The following is a 23667-nucleotide window of genomic DNA, read 5'->3' as shown; positions in this document are numbered from 1 at the left end:
TTTTTTTTATCGGAACAAGGCTTCATGATATCCTCCACAGCAGCTATATAAACACTACAAAACTAATTTTGACCATTTTAGCCAAGTCTGAAGGTCTCTAAAAAAAAAGGTGTATAATTTAATTTGGTGTTCGGGTCTGGGAAGACCCAGCAGTTGTGGGTGACTCGGGGTCAAATTTGGCCCAATCAAGATTAATCTTTGACTTTAGACACCCCAGCCCCACCCCCTTCACCCACTGTAACAATAATTTGTTCGCAACATGCACCTGGTCTCCCCCATGGATGTATAATAAGAACGTCTCCCCATCCCCCTCCCCCCACGGGAACTCCTTTCACAAAGAATATGTACACCAACACTTGAACACTCACATGCACTTGTGCAATATGTGGAGTTATGTGTTTTGGGGCCATAAAATAAAATAACAACAGGATTTTACGGTTATGAATGCATTATAAGTTAGTTATGATGTAGTTAAAACAATATTGGATGATAATCATTATTTTTGAGTGTTTTGGACTGAGATAAATCATGGGTCAAAATCGACCCGCGAAAACCATGAACGGTAACAGCTTTAGAACACAACACAAAGGTTAAGGAAGGGGAACTCCAATGGGTCCGCGGTCCACAGATGGAGCACCACCGTCCCGGGACAGTGAAGAATAACAACAACATGGTGTGAGCTCGGAGTCCTCTCACTTTGTTCCGGCGGGTGGAGCTGTTGTCCTCAGGATCTGGACTGTAAAACATGTATTTTCCAGTCTGTAGCTGGTAGAAGTTGTGCAACAAACACCGCGCAGTGAGAGGAGGCTTCAGAAAAACGTCACATGAGATTTCCCGGAACTCCTAACTTTTCACTTTCCTACTGATTGTTTATAAAGTGCACCGACGACGAGCTGCTCTGAAGACGCTTCACACTTAATGTCGGTATGTATGTTTACACTGAGTGAAGTTATACAGTATTAGCATGGTAGCTTGTGAGAAGGGACAGTGAGTCATAGTAGACTAGTTCATAATGTACTGTAAGCATACACGTGAATGTTGTGCAGTTTTACTTTTAGGCTGTTGAGTGTTAATCATCATACATCTGTGTTTACTCAAGGCTCCTAAAAGTACTCATACTAATAATAATACTAGTGACAGCTACTGCACGCATTTTCACTTCTCCTTATTAGTCATAGAGTAAATTCTTTTTGTTAGCAATTTTGTGAAATGTTTCCTCTAGGCTACCTTTTTGCCTTTATAAAAAAAGTGTCATGCAGGATTTCGCAATAATCTAAGAGCATGATCAGTCTCACTATGCAGTGTATAATTGATTATTATTTAAGATTGTCATATGTGGATGCATCTGTGATTAAATATCACCCCGTTGCTGATTTTGTAGGTGAAACAGGCGTTGACAGGTACTATCTGCCAGCTTTGTGTGATTTATTTTTCATTTAGTTTTGATTACAGTGACTTCCTGTGGTTTGACATATGGCTATCAGGCCTTTATTGTTGCAGTGTTTGCTATTAAGTGAGAACTGGCAGGAAGGAGCACAGGAGTGCTACCATATCCCAGTAACCCTGGCTTCTGGAGTGGACGGACAATACCGTGGGCCGGTCCACTGAGCAGATTGCTGTGAGGCTAAGTATAGCATGCATACAAGTAAATGAGCAGAGAGCAATGGCCCCCCTTTGTGACAATGGAGGCATTTCCCGCTGGGCTGGATTGCAATCCCAATGAAGACCCAGGTAACAGCCCTAATTGCTCTGCTTGAAATAGGAAACATATGAACAATACAAGAGCTACAATTTCCTGTAATGATGGAGTTATGTCTCTTACAATATGCTTTTATGCTCTTACGGCCGGACAAAAGGATATGATAATCAATCTGTGTGGACTCCAGTTTGGAAGCATTATGTTTCTAACCCCGGTTTATATAAATACCGCGTGTATGGCCTTAGAGAACATGAGGTTTACTCTGTTTTTGTCTTGAAACAGTCAGAGATTGTCCATTTGTTTTGATCCCTCTGCTTGTGGCCTTATTTGTACCAAACACAGTAGACCGTGCTGGAATAGTGTGTGACTTTGGTCTGCATGATCACAGCATACCAGGCATGCCATCAGCCTTATACAAGCAGAGCCTGGACCCTGAGCTCATTGCTTACTGGTACTGATGATGAAGAGTGTGTGTGGAGCAGAGAAAGGAGAGGGTCAGTCTCATCTCACCTGCAGTCACTCTCTCTAATGGGTTGTTCCAGAGTGAAGCCACTCTTTGAAGCGTCTTGCACAGCAGGAGACAGGAGTGAGTTTGTTTTACCATTCAGTGAACCAGACTTCCTTCCTTCCTCAGAAGCAGAGTTGGTGCTTAGTGTCATTATGAGATGTTGTCTCCAAGCGCCTCCTTCGTGCAAATCAAGTTCGATGACATCCTCTTCTACGAGAACTGTGGCGGCGGCAGCTTCGGGAGTGTGTACCGATCCAGGTGGATCTCCCAGGACAAAGAGGTGGCGGTGAAGAAACTGCTCAAGATTGAAAACGAGGTAGGAGTCATAATTGCCTGGGCTTTTCATACATACACTTTTTAATTGTCAGTGTAGTAATCATTTTAATTGCTACCCCATTTAGAGGGATGTGGTGACTTCTATACCCATCACTCATGGTCATTATACACCCCCTCTCCACGAAAGAAACAGTATTGCCAAATGAAAGAAAGTGTTTGGCCCAATTACAGCAGGGACTGTTCTTGAGATCACTTTGAAAGCTCAGGCTCATTGTCTTACAGACAAAAAAAAAGAATTATCTTTGAAATCTTTTCACAGAAATTGTATTACATGTGTGATAGGCTGTTCAGAAAGTGATTCATGGTTTCTTTTATGAAATTGTAAAAGATCACAGATATCCATTCAACTTCACTCAAGTGTTGGAGAGATGATTGTTCAGTGAAAATAATAGTGTAATCTTTTCACATTCAACCAATTCTTTCATTTAATTACAGTGTTTGGCTACAATTAAATGAATTGGTTTTGTCAGGTTTCTCTTCCTTCTAGGAATAGTTTATTTCCGGGCCAGTATGTTGTATTAAAACATATTTATATACACTTTTATATTCACGTGATAGTGGCACGGCTCTATGGATGGCTTGTCTGTCTGTCGGTTCACTGGTCTAATTAAGTAAAATATGTCATGCATGTCCATCATACACATGTACAGACATTAATAGAAAGTGGGTGAATACATTACTTTCTCTTCAGCGCTATCATGAGGTACACCTATTGTATAGACTTCTATGTCATTTGCTGCATATATTCACAGTTCCCAGAGCATGAACCTTTACATTAAAGGTGGGGTATGTAATTTATTTCAGAAACACTTTTTGTTATATTCCATGGAATGCTCTTAACATCCCGATAGCAATGAATATATTAAATGCTTTGACAATAAATACATAAAAAAATTCATCTGTGGAAGCCGTAGCGCTGTAAAAAGCACATCCAATCATTTTAGCCGGCCCAGCTAAAATAACTGGATGGCCTACCTGCCTGTCTATCTGTGCACAAACTTATCTCGTGCCCTCATTGGTCATGTGCGTGTTCGTGTGTATTGGAGGAGGGGCTCCGTGGTGCAGTGCTGATCGTTTCACCACGGAGGAAAGCACTAAGCTAATTGCAGTACCCATAAGGAGCTGTACAAATGCCGCAGTTTTTGCGTGGCTGTGTATTTAGTTGAAGGCCCAGTGGCGATCTGCTCATCTCTCATCGAAATAATATGCTACAAAGGGGCGGACTGGCCATCTGTGTGTTGAACTTTCCTGTCGGCTCCCAGACCGTAGTCGAGGAGGGCAGAAGCAACAAGCCAGGTTCAATAACCCACTTTAGCTTAAATGACTGGAGAGAGGCGAGCTCTTCTTGGGAGGCCGTTGCATTTATTTAGCTGTTCTTCTGTTTCACAAAATACATCACAGACCTCTGTTTTTCTGCTTCCTCGTTTCACTTCCAGAAACATACAGTACACACGTTCTCTCACTGTCGCTCTACCATCCACAAACACACATGCACAAGCCACACCGCCCCGTTGATAATTCTCGATCGTTGGCACGCTGATAACAATTTTTTTTTTAAATGGCACTTCATATCAAAAAGGTTGCCAACCCCTGCTCTAGCATCATTATGAAGTTGACATGAATGTAGGTTTATCAAAAACGTTTGGATTGATTGTCAGTGAAATGTGATACAAACCATCATGTCCTGTTTATTAAGCCAATCCTTTAACCATCCAGCGCACATACCATTTCCAAATGTCACTTTATCCAAAACGTTTTATGACTAAATACATGTAAACTGATAACTATCACAACAGACTGAAGTCTAGTTACAAAATGCTAACCGCCTAAGCTTGTATTGGAAACATGGTAAAATGACACCTCATTTACCATCAGCATGTTAGCATGGTAATGATAACCCTGTTAGCATGCTGACATTAGCATTTAGCTCAAAGCACCACTGGCCAGTAGCATAATGTTACTGCAGACTCTAGTTTTTTAGACACTGACATAATAATGTTTAGACATTTGTTTTGCTACCTCCATAAACATGAACCAGTTTCAGTGATGTTTCCCACTTGTGTCTTTATTGTTTAGGCGGAAATCCTCAGTGTGCTCAGCCACCGTAACATCATCCAGTTTTATGGTGCAATTGTTGAGGCTCCAAACTATGGAATCGTCACTGGTAAGATTTGTTTAAACTCATAAACTTTTTTGTTTACTTTGTCATAAATATAGGCAGTCTCAATAAATGTACAATGGAGATACATCATGATGGAAAACACAGCAACTGAATCTGTTTGCATCAGTTGCAGTTTGCTCACTGCTGATTGCTGCAGAGGTTTCTATGGAAGCATTAGTGAATGCCAGAGGGTTCAGGAAGTGCACACATTGATACATTAGTTGTGGGCCCCTGTTTGTTTTGTTTGTTTAGGTTGGCTGAGAAAGCTCATGTAGCAAGAGGCCCTCAATGCCTCTGCACAAACTTTCTTTATACTATGGACAAGTCATTTAAATGTTATTGTATTTAAACTCTTTCTTCTGCTGTTCCATGTGTTTTGTAGTGTAAAATCATTAATTTAGATGTTTCTCTTGTATCGATACACCTCCACATTTGAATCTCAGACCACCAATTTTGTTTCTTATATTTTTGTCTTTTGCAGAGTTTCCTAATTTGCCTTTTTTGCAGTTTTGCCTATAAGTGTTGATATGATGTTTGCTTTACTGATGATGACCCAAATTAAAGATAATTGACCTCACAGTCAGCATATAGTATATGTAATAAGGTTTGCAACCACCAGTTACCAATTTTTTGATGATTATAATGAATCTGTCAATAACTTTACTGAGGCGTATGCCTTTTTTCAGGTCCTCCCCTCTCTCTCTCTCTCCTTATTTACTGCCTGCCTCTTTACTGTCAACTGTCTGACAAAGGAGATATTGGCTTCAAAAACATATAATACATTACATTACTGGCTAAATGTCTATCACAATGTCCAGAACCTAAGTTACCAAATTTCTAGTTTGTCCGTCCAAAAGCAGAAAGATTTATTTCACAATTATTTGAATCAGCAAATGCCAACGTCTCAGAACCGCAAATCATTTTATGTTATCTGTCAATTAATCAATTATTTTAGCACTATATGTGATTGAGATTGAATTTGATGTTGCACAAATTAAAAGAGTTCCTTCTCTTTGAAAAAAAAAAAACTCCTCTTAGAAACGTCAGAGCAGCAGTGTATTATAGATAGCCAAGCCTACACGTAGGAAGCTTGTTTTATCGGCTCTTAACATGTTTACTGACTCTACATCAAAGGCTGAACTTCTGAGCCTCTTGTGGAAGAACAAAATACCCCTCCTGTTTGACAGTGCCATAATTCGAGGGGTGTGACATTCAGGGATTGTTTGGAAACCTTGTTAATCCCCACAGGTCATATCATTTTATTGTCTTGTCCACAAATATTCTTCTACTTTCAGGAATAGTTGAACACACTGCTAGTGAAAGTCTTTGTAGCCCTCACTCACATCCTGAGCAGAGATTATCGCCTCCTTTCATCATGTGGACAATAAACACATCCCACAGCGAAGCTTCAACTCATAAAATATGTCCTTGTTCTGCTCGTCAAAGAAACCGATAAATAAGAGAGCATAACAAACAGGGGCATTTTTACATTACATAATTACAGAATCTTATACTAAATTCATTCAAACTCTGTAAGAACAAACATTTGTATAATACGGTACAAATTACACAAACTCTCTTTTCTTTAAACATGGCTTCATCTGTTTGATTTGAGCTATTTGTAAGAGTAAAATGTGAATATAAAATTGTTTTTATAAATCCTTCTTGTGATGCTGATCAGCTCAAAATGCCTTGGCTCCTGCTTGGCCCATGCTAAACCATATTTCCCAGTTTCATTCAAGTTAGGCCATTAGTTCTTCCATTACTTACATAAGGATTTACATTTTCCCCACAACACACACACTGAAATGTTTTCCTGTGTGACACATCATGTTGGCAAGACTAAAATCACAGCAAGTAATTTCCTTAACCTCCTTCCTTCCACCATGCATACAGTCATATCCTTATTGAGTGGTGGAAGACTGAAATGCTGCATTACTGAATTATGAAACATCACCTTGTGAAATAGTGTAGCAACGTTTTGCAACTGCTTTCTCTCAAGAGTTTCCCATCTGAGGTTCACACGCTCTATTTCCTGTATCTGAATATCCTCTTTATCTGCTTTAACTTTTAGGCAAAAGCCAGGTAACTTACCTGCTGTCTCTTCAGATACTGTATGTACAGAGTGTTTGATGCATTTTCCTTTGCTGTGAGCCAACACAACCAAACCGATTTTTCGAGAGCAGAAGATAAAATCTCCTAGTGTATGAACTTGTAATTAAATGTCAGGCAAAACGTACCTTGTTGCTGTTTTCCTGAGAAAACAGTATAACAAACTGAAATTATTATCAGTTAAATGAAAGTTGTGATAACTACAATTGAAAACCTCAGTAGCCACTGTAGTATTTTGCAGCTGTGAAAGAGAAAGGTCTGTTGGTTGGTGTCTCTATTTATCAAAGCAGAATTTAATTAGCAGCTAGATACAGGAACAAATGTTTATGGCTATCCTGACTATGCCATGTCAACATTCATCAGCTCCGTTATAAAGCTCCTCTATCTGTTGATAACAGCATCAGGCTGGGCTGCTTCTTCTTTACAACATATCTGAGAAACCTTTCTGACTCTTAACCTGCATGAGTACAAATATATTTGCTGTCACTAAGCAGCCTCATAAACAGAATGAATTAAGCTTAGTTATTGTTTTGGGGTAAAGGGACATTGGATATCCTGCAAGGCTGTTGGTTGTTCCATACGATTTGATTAAAAGTCCCGATGACATGAGGCCAATTCTCTTCGAAGTGTTAGAGTATAAACAAGGTGCGGTTTACAACAGAGCCACAGGTATTTATGTTATTTGTGAAATGTGGATGATTGTGTTTAAGTGCCAAATGCAGAAGCAGAGGTGAAGTACAGTGAGCTAGTTTTCATTTCAGCCAGCTTTTGATGCAATGCAAATTAAAAAAGGTGCAGTCTTGACCAATAATAATAAAAACATTGGTGCATTTTATGATTGTTAATTGTAATTCTGTCTTGGCGACTTTGCATGTTTACACTCTATGTTTGTATATGATTGGGTTATCCTGCACAAACAGGGATTTCCTGTTGGTTTGGCTGGTATGATAGTGGTTGTTTATCTTGATTCAGGTACTTTACCTCATAGAATCTCTTTGATGGATTAAAAAAAAAATTATTTGCTTGTTCCACTTATTTTTCCTTATGATCAAATCTTAATCTCTACATTTTAGACAGTTTTCGTAGGGGAATTGTGCAAACATTGTTGTCGAGAACACTAAAAAAGTGCACCTTTTGCTCTGCATTAGAAACAAATCTAAGAAGAAAGACTATTGATTTGTGTTTAAGCTGATAACATTTGGGCTCCTTAGGTAGCAGAGCGGCTCATAGTGTTCAGTTTCAGCAGTGATAAATTGAACCAAATCCACAGTGACAGTCAGTGACAGGAGCAATCTGTAAACAAGACACTGTCAGCTGGCATCCAGGAGTCGTTTGGCTGAATTTCAAATTGCAATTGTTTTCTCATAATGCTCCCACATTCTGCACTCATTTGTACAATGTCACACCTCAAGAGAACAGTAAAGTACCTGTAAGATATTTCACCGTCACAAACTGTTCAAACTTAAACATGTTCACGTTTCTCCACAGAGTATGCGAGTGGTGGGTCGCTGTACGATTACCTGTCCAGCGCTGAGAGTGAGCACATGGACATGGGGCAGATCATGACATGGGCTGCAGAGATTGCCAGAGGTACTGTAAATGTGACACCATTTCTTGATTATATTAGGAAATGACAGCTTAAAAATGTACCAAGAACTATGTTTTTGTGTTCAGAAATGATTTGAAGACCTTTCTTTTTGCATGATTTGTACTAAAAGAGGGCAGTTTATCTATGAAATGTACGACTTTAAGTTTCTGTTGATCGTCCTCTTAAAATGTTCTCTTTATTTTCTTGTTTTAGGAATGCACTATTTACATTCAGAGGCCCCCGTAAAGGTGATCCACAGAGACCTGAAGTCCAGGAATGGTAATGGGTTTTTTGTGTGTCCAAAACATATTCGTTTGTATAAACATGAATGCTATATTTAGTTTAAATTGAATACATACTTTATTGACTGACTTTTAAAACCTATTTTCTCTTTCAGTGGTTGTGGCAGGAGACATGGTTCTAAAAGTAAGATTTCATATTAGCCTATACACTGGAAAGCTAATGTTAGATACATTTTGCTGCACAATAAGCTAGCCCGTATTAAGTGTTTTTCAGCTGAATATTTCAACTTTTAATTCAGTTTTTTTTTAAAGAATATGACCATGAAATAGTGGTCTGTTTTGTACCTACAGCGTGTGGACACAAGAGGGCAGTAACTAACCTAGCATGTCCCAGAAACCACTTACATCATTAAATGATGTGTTTAACCATAGGGGCTAAATAAACTCATCACAAAATATAATTAGATTTTGAAACACTTCTGTATGTATATGATGTACCATAGGGCCATATTCTGAACTCAAACACTAGCATAGTGTGCCAAAAGACAGAGACAGAAATATCAATTGAGTCCAGGCCCTAATGAAGTGATTACAGTACAGTACGTCCAGCATTTGTAGTATTTTCAATCACCATCATCACCACCAGATGCACACTTGCAGATTATTACAGCCTAGCGCCTATGAGTGCATAATAATAACACTGTTCTATGGATAAACTATAATAAACATTTTGATTTAATTGCGATGTTGCAATTTCAATTCTGTTTTGGTCTCTTCAGATCTGTGATTTCGGGGCATCCAAGTTCCTGACCCACACAACACACATGTCCTTAGTGGGCACGTTCCCCTGGATGGCTCCGGAGGTGATCCAGAGTCTGCCTGTGTCCGAGACCTGTGACACTTTCTCCTACGGTGTGGTGAGTGACAAGAGGGGAAAGCAGTTTTCTCTTAACTATGATACAACTTTTTCATTCTAAAGAGCAATTTTATGCACATTGTTACCAGCCAGCAACAATTTGACTGATGTAAAGTGTTAAGGGCAGCTTTCTAAGTTCTCATAGTTAAGAGTAGTTTTAAAATATTCCTATGTGTTACGAGTTTAAAATCGAGTTTCAAAGGTTCTATCTATTTAGGCAAACCCAGTTGAAGTCTGTTATTCAACAAGCAGTTTTAATGTAGTACTAGCCCCGTTAGTTAATAAAAAAACACCTTTAACTTCTTTATTCAGTTCCTGAGATTAACATTTGATGAAGAATATTTCGACTAAGATAAGTTTGGACAGTTCTTAAGGTTATTTCTTTTTGGTGCATACTGGTTGATTTCTGCCACTAAATTCAGATAAAAATTTCCTCATAATAGCAAATCACAGAATGAATGTACAAACAAGTGAGTTAATTAATCAAATATCAACCATTTCGGTTTTTTATTTGTATTTGGGGACAGCAGTTGAAATGATTAAACATGCCTTCGGTCAAAAGCATATTTACTTTTTCTGCCACTCTCTTTTTTTCAACATGTAGTAACTTTGTACATTTTTGTAGAGCTTTTTGAGATTCTAAAAGAAAAATATACAGAGAATAATGATTTGTATTTCTTTCTTCAACGCAAACGTAGAAATTGCACGTCACTCATGCCAAATCACCCATGCCTTAAAAACAGCTGCCAGTCCACCAGCTCCACTTATATTTTCATTTCTGCATTCCTTCTGTTGATAACAGAAGTTATTTTGACCTTTGCATTGCTTTGCCTTAGAAACTTTCAGTGCCTTTGTGCTTCTTGAAACTCTTATAAAGTGGCTGTCTAAAGACTTATGAAAGAAATGTCATGGCAAAGAGTTAAACTTGAAAGTGGGGTATGTAATTTAGATTTTTTCCGGTTGTGTATTTTCAAATTCTAGCGCACTCGAGCCGGTTTCTCCAAAATTACCTACCCCACTTTTAATGTGCTAAAGAACTGCCGTCCTTATTATACAAGAGTCAATTACTGATATAAATCGTAATGAATTAACAACATTTTTTTTATGTCATATAAACAGTTGGTAGGATTTTACTTTTTTAAACAGTGTTTATCAGATTTCAGATTTACGGCAATATGCCGTTTTTTCATGAGCTTATTTCTATAGAATACATACATGTAATAGGAGGCAGCTGGCAAACGCAGAAATACGGAGCACATGTACAGTAGAGCCCCTGGGTGTTTGGAAAACGTCTCTCCTTCACCTTTTCATGATCTAATTCTTTAAAGATGTTGACGCAGGTTGTTATTTCTGACACTGCTGAATACCAACTGAGAAGCACCTGAATTATCAAGGGAGCCACAAATCATGGCAGCCTTTAATCGTTGTCAAAATATAAAATTGTTTTATTTGTCTATTTTGTATGTTGCATTTGGCCCCTAAGAAAAACAGAAAAGTGTTTTTCCTAATATTTGTTTACACATGCTATAAAAACAAAAAAACACGCCACCAGCCATATTTATCTATTTAGACTTTTTTCCTGTAAGAAAACCAACCCAGTGGGGAAAACAGAAGAAAAGATGATGTTGTGTTTGTTGAAAAAGCATTCAAATACTGGTATCATTTTATAAGTTCTCCTGATAGTTGACCTTGGCTCTTCACTTCTGTGGCAGGTGCTTTGGGAAATGCTCACCCGTGAAATACCTTTCAAAGGCCTGGAAGGATTACAAGTGGCCTGGCTCGTTGTGGAGAAGCATGAGGTATGTGTGTGATTACGGTTGTATATACCAAAAATAGTATTGTCTCTTGGAAGTGGAAAATCATTTTGGTCCAGACAAATAAATCTTTCTTCACAATGAATCAATATTTTGGTTCATCAGTCGGTTATGCTATGTTTATGGTATACACAGTAAAGAGAGGAATAGCTGCTGTTTACATCATTGTAGCTGCATTCAGACCATTCAGACCATTTGTCTGTGCATGGGGTCTAAAAGTGTGAAATATCTTGTCGGGGAAATTGTTCAACATTTTGGCAATTTTAAGAGCTAGTTGAGAAGATGGGTTGGATGGTTGATTTGTCTTTGCTTTGATTCTTAGCAAGAAGCTGAATAAGCAAATGTTCCAAAATGTCCACATATTCCTTAAAGTCAGCTCATCTTCATACTATGTGTGTTTCAGAGGCTAACCATCCCCAGTGGCTGTCCTTCCAGCTTTGCAGAGCTCATGAAGGACTGCTGGGCAACAGAGCCAAAAGTGAGTGATCCGCTGAGAAACATGGCAATTAACAACTCATGTATGTTTCCATCTGAATCATACTGAGCAAATGTTTGTGTGTTGATTCAGGAAAGGCCAATGTTCAAGCAGATCCTCTCTACTTTGGAGTCCATGTCTAATGACATCCAACTTCCTCAACAGTGCAACTCTTTCCTTCACAACAAGGCTGAATGGAGGTAATGTGATCAGCCCAGTAAATGTATTTATAACTCTCCTTTTTCACCAATATACTGCCTCAGCCTAAGGAAATGTGCAACTCTAGTGAATGATGTGGAAATGTAGCTGATGGGGGCCGTGAAATACAAAAAAGGACTTGAGATTGTGCATATAGATCTTTAATAATTACACTGATAACTACATAAAGGCATGAAAACCTCCAAAGAATCATCCATCTGGATATACTTCCTCTCTTTACCCATAAGGCCCTAAAAATAATCACCATCTTTTTCAAGTAGAAGTGTTTAATTGGGTTGTATGAGCAGCTGGAGGTTTGGTGATGTGCAGCACAGCCTGAGTCTCAGCTGTTACTTTATTCTCTGTCTGCCTCTCTGCGGGGCTTGTCTGTGCTCCGAGGTTTTTCCTCAGAAGTTGAGCCGGCGGCAGCATGTCCAAGCAGCCATCTGCAGGTGGAGCAGGTTGGAGTGACTCTCACTGCTGGAAAACAGACACTGAGAATATGTGGCACAGAAAGAAGATGTTGTAGTTGCTCAAGAGGTTGGATACTATAAGCTTAGCGTGCAGAAAGTGGAAGGGGAGGCTTGTAGGGGATCAGAGCAGGAAGTAGCTTCACCAAAACGGATGGAGAGATGATCTGTTGACCTTAGAGAGTTGCGATCTGATTTGCATTACACAGCAATATTGTGTTTTAAATTAAACAATATCTGTCAGTTTAAAGTGCTTGGCTCAAATCCATATAGTATAGGAATCAGTGGTGGAATCTAACTAAGTATATTTACTCAAATAATACACATAAGTATACTTCAAAGGTACTTCATTATAAGAATATAAATCAACTGATACATTATGATTCCTTTTTGTTGCTGAAGCTAAAAAGTACCACTTCGACCAGCTGCAATAATTAAGTGAGACATGTGTTAAGAAATTCTTCCAACACTGATAGAAAAGCTATCATAGGGAATATGGCGTGTGGCGCAGTGGGTAGAGCCTTGGTGTTGAGATCAGGGGGTTCAAACCCCACTGCAGTCAGCATGTCGTTGTGTCCCTGGGCAAGACACTTCACCCCAAATTGCTCCTGTGGGGATTGTCCACAGTATTGAGTATGTAAGTCCCTTTGGATAAAAGCGTCTAACAAGTGACATGTAATTTAATATGCACACTAAATGTCTACAGCTAGGCTAGCAGTACGAAGATACTGCACTTATGCACTGCAGTGCTTTGAGCCTTGATAAATATGCTAACATGCTCACAGTGATACACATTGGAGGTTTAATGTTTACCAGGCTAAAATTAGCTGATTAGCTCCAAACAAAAAGTAACGCTGAGGCTGCCGGGAATGTCTGTGCATTTGAAAATACACACTTACTGTTAAGCTGCTCTTATTGCAGACCTAAACACCTTCACAGTAACAGTAAGAATCACAATTTACCCTCACAGTCAGTGGTTTGTGTCAGACTCAGAGTCCTGGCACTGACAGACTGCACTGTACACCGACAGATCAAAGGTCAAGCACTAGCTCTGAGAGTGTGCTGTCAAAGCAGCTGATACAATTCAATGGTTGCTATGTCTAACAGATATAAACAGCAAGTACATTAATTCCTGTATAGTGTGATCTAATGATTTGGATAAGAGATAAATGTTTGAGTCACATTATTTAATATCATCAAAACCTGCCTCTCAGGAGCTGATTCCAGAGCTGTCATTTCCAGTAGGATAAGAAGGTTTTTGAAAAGTTAATTCTTCAGTGTTCATGGGAAATGCCAAAAATGTTGTGAGGAAAGTGGGCGGCAGGAGAACAAATGCTTTGGGAAGTTGAGCAAGAGTGGGAATTGTTTGAAGTGGGAAGCGTTTGGGTGGGGGGGCCGGAGGGCCGGGTGGAGTCAGGATGGGCTTTCCTGCCTGGGCTGCATGTGTTTATGAACAGAAAGTGTGAGAACTTAGCTTTTGTTGGGCTGAAGCTCAGCATGGCTTTCCACGACCCACTGTGCAGCCCCCCCTGCTGGGCCAAACAAACCCCCCCCCACATGAAGAAAACACGAGGCATTGCCCTGTCCCTCCATTCAAGGCTTCAGACAAAAACGAATAGCCTTCTGAATGCAACGAATCAATGGTGTTGTTTTCAGTTTTAAATGTAGAGTTGGTTTATGCCACGGCTTAATTCTCTGTTTACTCCTCTTTTCTTTACACTGGGTTGTTTTGTGAGTAAGAATGGTGATCATTAAATATTTTCTTTTTGTAAACAAATCCAACAGCCTTAGACTTCTTAACTTCTTACCAGTGACTTACCATTGATATTACAAACAACTTCTGTGCAGCCAAACATTGTTCAAACCCACATTACTTCATTTTAACTTCTGGTGGAAATCCCAAACTTTCCAAAGAAATCTTATATTTACATTTGAGGGAATGATGCAGCTATAAAGAATGTGAAGGCTTTGAATGTATCAATGATACAAATATCATTTATTGTTATTTGCACCACTGGATTGCTCCACGAAATGCAGTTGCAGCCTATTTAACCTACTCAAAAGGCACAAATCAAAACATAAACAGAAGTACATTTCTGTAGTGAATTTGCACCAGCAATTTAAACAGCATTTAAAAAAAAAAGTGAATTATCTTGGCAGATGATATTGATGGCATAAAAATCATCATCAGGGAAACTCAACTCTGACTATGTATGAGGACTTCTATATTCTATCATATGGTTTTTTGTATAGTACACTCTTTCTTATATAACTTATATAAAAACTGACGCAACTTGCAAAATGTGTACTTCTCTCTTTCCGTTTCATAATTATATTGATTGAAAAAAGTAGTCTCTATTCTTCTCTATCCTGGTGTGTGCTTGAGCTCATATTTGGTGAATTGTTGACATTGTTCTGTTATTGAATACGGCAGGTTTGAGATTGAAGCTACACTTGAGAGACTGAAGAAGCTGGAGAGAGACCTGAGCACCAAAGAGCAGGAGCTGAAGGAGCGGGAGCGCCGTCTGAAGATGTGGGAACGCAAACTCATCGAACAGTCCAACAGCCCGGTGAGTTCCTCCTTATCTCCTCTTCACCTTCATCCACCTTCACTTTGTGGTCACAGCAGCACGTTCACACTGACGTTCACATCTGCGTTTCAATACCGTTGGAGAGTCACACAGTTCACCTGATACTCCTCTGGGAGACTCAAAGAAATCAATAATATGAAAACAAAAAGTGTGGAATCACAAATGAATGGAAAAGCACATTATGATTAGTGTGTGTTATTGGCCGTACTCCGTGTAGATGGTGCATGGTTACATATGCATTATGAGTGGAGTGAATGCTGCATGTCACCATAGATTTTATAATGAACTGTGAGAATCGTAGAACTGCAGTTCATAGCATTGCTGTTTGCCTTTGTTTCCGTGCATTGCATCAGATGCACGCAAAAACCCCACAGCTTGTATTCTTGTTTACCTTGTTTGCACTTTGTGTATTTGTAAACACAATGTTGTTGTTTTGTCAAAATCATATCACTGAATGCCACAGTAGTGCACAGTGTAGATACTTTAAACATCTTTAAATCAAGAACACTGAAATCATTTCCTGTATTTCTTTCTTTTTCTATTCTCCCCTTTTTCGATTCCTTAATAACTTTCCTTCACTATCAAGTTTTCTTCTTGGGTTGGGTCTACAATTGTCCACTTTTCTTGTTAAGTCTTATTTTTTGGTTTGAAACTGATTACTTACTTCCTTTTCATTTCTATTCTCTCTTTCTGTTCTGTCACCCCTGTGTCCCTCCTCTGTCCACTTGTCTCTGGCTCTCAGCTCTTCTTACCTGTGGGAAAAAAGATAAGCGCTAAGTCGTTCTATGAGTCTAAGACGGAGGAATCAAACAGTGCACAGATGTCATGTCAGATCACATCCTCCGGTAACGAGGAGGTGAATCTGCACTCCATGATGAAAGGCTTTGAGGACATGTTTTCCTTGGACTTTGGCCGGCCTGTCCTGCACTCGGGCATGCAGGTCAACATGCAGGCCAGGCAGAACTCCTCCGTGTCGAGCAGTGTCAGAGAAGGACACAAAATCAACATGACTCTGGGGATGGGACGCTTCACTTGGTCTGACGACAGTGAATGAACCTCTCCAAACGTGTTGCCACAGCTGCATCTGTCCAAAACTGTAATCTCCTTTAATCCATTATTAGTGTTGTGGAAGCACTATTTGTAATGAATTGCTTGTTAAGTCATGATGAATTCCATCATTTCAATAAGCAACGCCAGGAAACATATCTTGGCTTGCTATTTCTTCTGCTTTGTTCACGTTGTAGTCGTGGAAATCGCTTAATGCTGCACAGAAAGATATTATAGAATATATTTGTCGCCCTCCTCCTATGGATATTATTGATGTCATTTACCATATGCCTAATGTACCGGATGTGTAGCGCCATGCTGTGAAGAAAGAGCCACGTGAGCCAGTTGCTTAGAGAAGGCCAGGCTTTTATGATGAAGTGACATTTTGCTGACATTAAGATTGGCCAATTTGTTCTGGATGTGGTGGAGTGCAGTTGTTGAGACGCAGTCTCTTACCAGAATGAGAAAGCACATGTTTTTTCCAATGACTGACCCAGGTTCAAAACAGCAGGAGAGGGACGTTGCTGTGAGACTGTCAGCTTCATACCTTATTTTACTTTTTTACTTTTCCAGACAGGCTTCTTTCTAGGCCTAAAAAATAAGGAAGCAATGTTTCAATTATGCAAATTCTCCCTCTGTGGGACTAATAAAGGTATTCTGATTCTGATTCTGTATTCAATGTAAACATTTTAATAGAAACATTACGTTTTATTGATACAATTTACATACAGCATAACACTATTCGTTGTAACTGAATGTAAGCCTCAAGTCCTGCCTTTACAGTAAATTAGCATTATTGTTCAGTAAGGTATTAGGCTTCATCTGGGGGAAGGACATGCTTCCTTGAGCATAGCCCATTAAATTGTCCCCTTTGCTTGTTATCATCAGTCAGTCTCATGAGGATGTAATCCTCTGTATTCCTGTGTTGTTGCTTGTTAGCTTCCTGCCATGAGCTAATATTCCTATTCAAACATTGTCTGTACTCTATCCACACTAGACCAGAAGACATAACATTTAACATAGACTCTTAGCAATATTAACATTTCCCTGTGTGAAATCCAGACACTTCACTAATATTTTGCCTCCACACTTTAAATCATATAATCAGCAGCTTTTTGATGTGACTTTGTTTCCTACATCCTTCACTGTTTGTCAATAAATCTGTTTCTTTAAACTCTCTGTCCATCTGTTTCATGAGGATGATGTTGCATTGTTATTATCAAACCTTTTATGTTAGATGACAGAACAGATCATGGCTGCTACGATTTAAAAAAGCTCTAAAGTATATTGCTTCATGACTCTTTTATGTTGAGCTTTTTCTAGTCATATTAACTTCATACCACTTTTAACACCCTGTTTTCATGGTCTGGTTACCCATCATCCACTTAGTCCACATGGGGGCAGAATTGTGTGAACCAAACCCAACTCAAAGTCTTTTTCTTCCCCTGCAGATTGCACACACATATCGTCAACACAAAAACTGTGCTTCCCATTTTGAATTTGAGATAGTTCTTTGAGAAAGAAGCGTGGCAGCACATTTGTGAAATACAATATGCTGCTTGAAAAGTGATGTTAAGTCCCTCCAATGAGACTTTGGCAGCGGCAGAGTGTTTCTGAATCTGTTTACTTCCGAACCGCAGCACTAGAGGAGGCGGAAAACGCTGCAGGGCTGAGAGGCTTTATGAGGCGGCGGGCTGCACTGAAATGTATGGCAGCGACTGTCTATTGAGACCGGCATTCAGCTCGTAATCTGAGCTGTTATCAGATGTCGTGGGAAGAAGACAGTGAATGGGAGATTACTCATTCATTTAGTCGTCTTTCCTTCAATTTTCCATTGCATTATTTCTGTCATTACACACCAGTCTTATGATCACAATGATGAAATCTTTATTTTGGCTGGCAAGTTTCTGCCTGATTACATTTAATGAGCAATAAATGATTTATCATTCAAAAAGATCACGTTAGATCAGTCAGATGGACATTTCGGTTTGATATAGACCATTAGAGGCAAATCTTCTTAATCGCACAGCACAATAACCGGAAAAGTAATGGCTTTGCAGACATGGTAAACATGCCTATTTTCCATTTCAATAACATTTACTTAAGTCGTGTGATTTTTACTTTAAAACATGTCCGTCATGAATACACACATTTCAAACTGCCTGCATCCATCCATATTCTGTTTCTGTTATTTCTATTTGTCTTTTGTTTTTATGCAGCTGCTGCCCACCCTTGACATCTACACATGGACAGAGGAGCATGTGGTAAGTATCTTTGTATTTATCTCATAGCTTTATATTTTCAGTAGGACTATTAAAACTAATATATATCCATTGTATTCCTTCAGTATTTCTGGATGCAGCAAATATTTGGCGCCGGTTTGTTTATTTACTTTTTCTTTAATCCAACTTTCACATCTTCTCACTCTTTATTTGTTTGATCATTGGCTGTTTCCTTTTTCCACCTCAGGGGAGGATCCATGTGGCATGCAGCTGTATGCCGACCTGTTTAAAGAAAATCACATCACTGGAAAGATGTTGCTGTTGCTCACAGAAAACGACATGCGGGACATGGGGGTCAAGTCCAAAGGTCATGTCATGCACCTTAAGGTAAGGCAGTTATCCACCACTAACGACTGTTATTTATTTAATCTAGGCTCATTGATATTTTGAAATAAAGTGATTCTCTCTTTTTTCTTTGGCAGGGAGAAATTGAAAAGCTAACAAATGATTACATGGGGTTCGTCCACTTCCCACCTCTTTTCAAGGTATATAAGCTTCGTCCTTATCTTAAGGTGGAGTTTTCTGTGCAACTTTTTATGCATATCCCCCTTTTTTCCCAGGATACACTGGAAAAGGAAGTGGAGACGAGTAAAGCTGTAAATCTGGAGCTGGTGTTTGGATACCACTGGAAACCAGGAACAAGGAATTCTGTAAGTTTGTAGTGAATTACACGCATGTACGCACACACAAAATAAATACATCACCATATTCTGCAGATGAGAGCATCAGATTTAGTTCATGTTTTGCTCTGTAAAGGACAAACAAACCATTTAGGGAAAATCCCAATAAATGTTGTATCTACTTTGATTATTAATTATTATAATCTTCGACACGTTTAGTAATAATTGTTCATCTGTAAATGGATGTACAGATAATGTCTTTGCCATGATTGAAGCAGCTCCCTTGTACTGAAGCTGTTTGTCGTTGAGGATTCATGATGATGGCTGTTACACTGACCATTGAAGGCATCACTAGACATGCATAAAACCAGATGAATAAACATTTCATTCTCAGCCTTGTAGCACATCCACCTCGACTTGCTCGCAGCCCTTTGTTAGGGTCTCAAACTGTGGAGAAAGGGTGGCTCTTCACTTGCTGTTTGAATTTAATCAAAAATAGCCCATTTAGCCAGAAGTCATTTTCTTTTTAAAAGGCAAACGTTATTTAATCTTTCAGCTGTTCATTGTCCCATCATAAATAGTCCTCTTTCAGTGTGTTCGGCAGGGCTGAAACGAGCCTGCTAATTGCCTCCCATTTCTTCTGACATGTGGTGGTTTAGTGGGTAGAAAACACAGCAGGGAGAAGGAAACAGGAGGCTGAGAAAATGAGAGCTAATTATTTTCCCCTGCCTGGTGTCAGGTTCCGTGTCAGCCTTGTTTTTACAAACTGGAAGGTTTTTTGCACTAAATAAAACAAACCCGCACTGCATTTTTTTTCCTCGCCCCTCTTTGCTGGCGATGTCATGGAAGCAGCTGCACTTCTCAAAGACAAAATGAGGGCCTGCAATTGTGCGGCCACCATCTGACAGCCACTGAGGGTCCCCTACTAATGAGGATATCACCGTGCAGCCAAGTGAAAGGTGCTGAATTATGTATGAGTTGTCATTAGACGCACTCGGGTCCTAGGCATCATTACCACACATTGTTTCTGCTGGAGTGATTAGACTAGCATGGACCTGGGAGCCCCGGTGCGAGCGTCCAGTGCAGACACCGGGCCAGCGCGGGGCCACTGGTGTGTTTCTGAGCCAGCGGCTTGCCGGAGTTTCGCCTTTGAGTCGTTTCCAGCCTCTGGGGACGATGCAGGAGAGGGCGAAGGCTCCTCAGACGAGTGTGTTAGTGCCACTCCTCTGATGTCTTTCTCTGTGATCACTACACAATGGATTGGCCTGTGCCATGAACCCTTCGTGGTTAAGCGCTGACCTGTGGCTTCGTGGCCGGCTTTTGGGGATTGCCAAATTCATTACTGCTTCGTCAGCATTCAGTATGCAGGAGAGGAGGCCTGGGGAATTGTTCAGATTTCAAGCCTCCTAGGGAGGATTTGATGTATGCCGCATGCAGCAAGTCATGAGAAAAAACCTTCCCCCTTATATCCTGAGAAATGAATTATGGATCCCACCAGGAATAATAACATGACAAGGAATTCACAATGTTTTCATCAAATATTATCTACTGTCATTTGTTAGTAGCAATAGCAATAATAATTTTATGAAATGTGAAAAATATTTTCTGCAATGTTGAGGCATAAGTATACTGAGTCTATTCTATTAAAATCAGTTCTCTAAATAAGGTGTTTTCACAATGCTTTATATATTGTAACCAAGGTCATTTATCTTTTCTGGACCAGATGCAATTTATTTATAAAAAACGGAATTGAATCTTTATGTATTCTTTAAATAAGGTGTTTCAGAATGCTTTAAATATTGCATACTAATTGTTTTTTATATAATTTCTTGATTTGTGTCCCCTTCAATTTATTTATAATATATTATAAATTCTGTCCTCCCCCCACAATATGAGGCTTTGTGGCTAGTAACATGCCACTACCATTGAACTACCTCTAGGTTGTGCTCTTGGTTTATATACAAGAGTATCCAAGTTTTTCACACAGAACACTTCAATTGTAAACTTTTCCATACGATCAGGTGATGTCTCAGAGTGAGACCAGACATATCTCACCACTTTTTTTTTCTTTCAAGGATTGCAAATGGAAAATCTACATGGAGCTTGATGGAGATGACGTTGCAGTGACCTACATCAAAGATGTCATCTTTAATGCCAACCGGAAGGATGTGGAAACCCTTCGGATGACTAAGGTGTCGTCAGAAGCCAGTTTTATTAAATGCTGAATGGTGTCTATGTTTCTGGCTTAACTGGTTGCATTATATCTAAAGGGGTATTGTAGTTGCCATAAGCAGATTTTTTTTAACTAATGCCAATGTATTGCAGCCACCTTTTGTGATGGACAAATGGATCGTTGGAATACAGCACAACCAGAAAGTGGATTACACAGTTAATTATGAGGTGAGTAAGCATGTGAGTCAATAGCCATTTAAAATATGAATTTGAAAATGCGAGTGTGCACACTTTTACATTAAATATCCCTGTATTCTCGTTCTCTTTTGACGTCAGAATGATGTCATGTCACCAAAGTCGACCAGACACAGCTGTCCAGTGGTGTGGAGTCCCAGTGGTGGACAAGACGAGATCAAGACTGTGGAGCTGGTCATACAAACAACATCAGCTAACATCGACTTGACCCCTACGGATAAGTCTAACCCTGGTAATTGTTATATTTACAGCTCTAAAGACCTGGCAAGACAACTGATTTCACTGCTGGAAAAATAAACATTGTTGCTCTATACTATACTTTACAATATCAAAAGTTAGTGAAAATTGTAAGACATGGAATATTTTTTTTTTTAAATCAATGGTTTACTTTACTTTTTAGATATCGATCCCACGTGGATGTATAATGTAAGGCAGAGGCAGTTGATGACAGAGAAAAATCTGAAAAAGACTTCTGCTCTGAATGTCTTCACTGGCTCTGAAGCCAGCACTCTGCCTCAGTTCCTGTCTGCACATGAAAGCCAGGGGTTTTCTTATGCTGCAGCTGTGCGACGCTCTCCAAACCGGGCCCGTGGATCTCCTTGGATTGACTCACGCAGCTCTTCGCCAACCACCAGCCTGTCAGCCAAACTCTCCTCGCTCCATCTGGGGTCAAAGGGCAGCAGCCCGTCCAGCACTACGTCAGAGAGCGCCTCAGAGAGGGACCGAGAGCGGCCACGCAGTGCTGGAGTGGTGCACGACTACCGCAGAAACCGCTATTTTGGCAACACATTAACTGTGGGAGGGGGGCAGGGTAGGGGCCATGCATGGACCAATACAAGAGATAACTATATTCATAATAAAACCAGCAAAACCTCACGACAACCAGGGAGGCCACGGTCCAACAGTTACAGCTTCACACCACAGAACCGCCCCTCCATGATACCAGGTATATCGTCTGTGACAGGAAACCCCAGTGAGGAGAAAGAGGGGGCCAAAGCCAGCGATGGAGGGTGGATCAAAGTGGAGCGACAGAAAAGATTACCACGTCAGGAGAATAAACAAGTCAGAGGTCGACAGAGAAGGGGGGGTAGGGGAGGGGGTGGTGCTGGAGGGAGAACCTAATGTGTGGCACACATGAACTGACACCTTCTTAACATAAAAAGGTTTTACATATAAATGATGTCTGCTTATATACTCACAAATGAACTGCTTGTTATAAGAGAATCCCACTGATGCCTATGATGTATATATGTATAAACATACGGTTTTGTTTTTTAAAAACTGGCAGGTTGATTTGAATGATTAATGATTTGTTTTAAATACGACAATTCACTTCACTTCCCACCTTTTAATATATAGCAGATGGCACCCAGTGTGGTGGATGCATATTTTCAATTTTATATTTAACAGCCCAGTTTATCTGATGTAATTGAATTAAATGTTTTGACACCCTTACCCATGATAAATGTTAATTTCTTCAAATCCATAACCTCTGAGTTGCCCCCGTTGTGTGTCTCTTTTTTATTTTTGGTGCAGAAATAAAACATGATATACATATGATAAATAAAATAAGGCAACGCCCTTATTGATCCCAAGTGGGAAACTCGGATGTTGCAGCAGTACAGAAGTACATATGAGCATTACAAACAAAATTACAGGGCAAAGGTGATAGTGGTTGTATGTGATAAGTATTGGAGCAAGTGAGGCCTATTGTGTTTATGAACATACACCACCAGACTAAAACATAAAATACATTAATGGTGGTATTAATATGGAAACAAACTAAAGTATATGGTGTACTTAAACCATATCACATATTAACATATATTCGGGCCATGGTAAAAAGTAAAAGTACATTACAGAGCCAAAAGTGTGAAGTCTGGTGCCCCACCCCAGCCTTGCTCTTATGTTCAGGCTTCAATCATTCCCACTTCCTGCTCTTTATGTTACCTCGTTTTGTCTACTCTCGTTTTCGTTGTCACTCTTTAGTGCTATATTATATTATTATTCCTTTGTATTCAGTTAATTACACTGAATTCCCACACCTCACATTTTACTTTCCCTACGTATAAACATTCCTTTATCAACTGTAACCCACATAAAGTTGAACAACAATATTCATTTTATTAAGTCTGAAGACAAGGTCATATTCAGTCGTGTCCTGTCTGATTTAACGTGAAG

At 39.6% G+C, this 23667-nt stretch overlaps 1 protein-coding gene across 4 annotated transcripts; it reads left to right on the top strand.

Moving 5' to 3' along the window:
• The first annotated feature begins 740 nt into the window (after window positions 1–740).
• Window positions 741–22941, top strand: map3k20a (mitogen-activated protein kinase kinase kinase 20a). Of its 4 annotated transcripts, XM_010794527.1 has the most exons (21): window positions 741–924; window positions 1382–1618; window positions 2334–2523; window positions 4620–4707; window positions 8305–8406; window positions 8618–8683; window positions 8802–8830; window positions 9426–9563; window positions 11275–11361; window positions 11780–11854; window positions 11945–12051; window positions 14954–15089; window positions 18377–18421; window positions 18505–18535; window positions 18627–18766; window positions 18862–18924; window positions 19000–19089; window positions 21135–21251; window positions 21385–21459; window positions 21568–21718; window positions 21887–22941. In XM_010794527.1, exons 3-21 carry the CDS (start codon window positions 2365–2367, stop codon window positions 22606–22608), a joined length of 2421 nt encoding a protein of 806 aa, XP_010792829.1. In that variant the 5' UTR covers window positions 741–924; window positions 1382–1618; window positions 2334–2364; the 3' UTR covers window positions 22609–22941. The 4 variants fall into 4 exon arrangements, with proteins under 4 accessions (XP_010792829.1, XP_010792828.1, XP_010792832.1 ...); XM_010794526.1 differs by lacking the exon at window positions 1382–1618; XM_010794529.1 differs by lacking the exons at window positions 741–924; window positions 1382–1618 and adding an exon at window positions 1627–1731.
• The last annotated feature ends 726 nt before the right edge of the window (window positions 22942–23667 follow it).

Source organism: Notothenia coriiceps, unplaced genomic scaffold, assembly GCF_000735185.1.
Source record: "Notothenia coriiceps isolate Sejong01 unplaced genomic scaffold, NC01 NC01_scaffold00037246, whole genome shotgun sequence".
In the NCBI taxonomy this organism is placed as follows: Eukaryota; Metazoa; Chordata; class Actinopteri; order Perciformes; family Nototheniidae; genus Notothenia; species Notothenia coriiceps.
This window is presented reverse-complemented; position numbering and strand designations above follow the sequence as displayed.

Coding starts and splice junctions, on each gene's coding strand:
- map3k20a (XM_010794526.1), top strand. CDS start 2,365: ATGTTGTCTCCAAGCGCCTCCTTCGTGCAAATCAAGTTCGATGACATC. Junction 12,052..14,953: donor CACAACAAGGCTGAATGGAG/GTAATGTGATCA, acceptor TGAATACGGCAG/GTTTGAGATTGAAGCTACAC. Junction 19,090..21,134: donor AACCAGGAACAAGGAATTCT/GTAAGTTTGTAG, acceptor TTTTCTTTCAAG/GATTGCAAATGGAAAATCTA.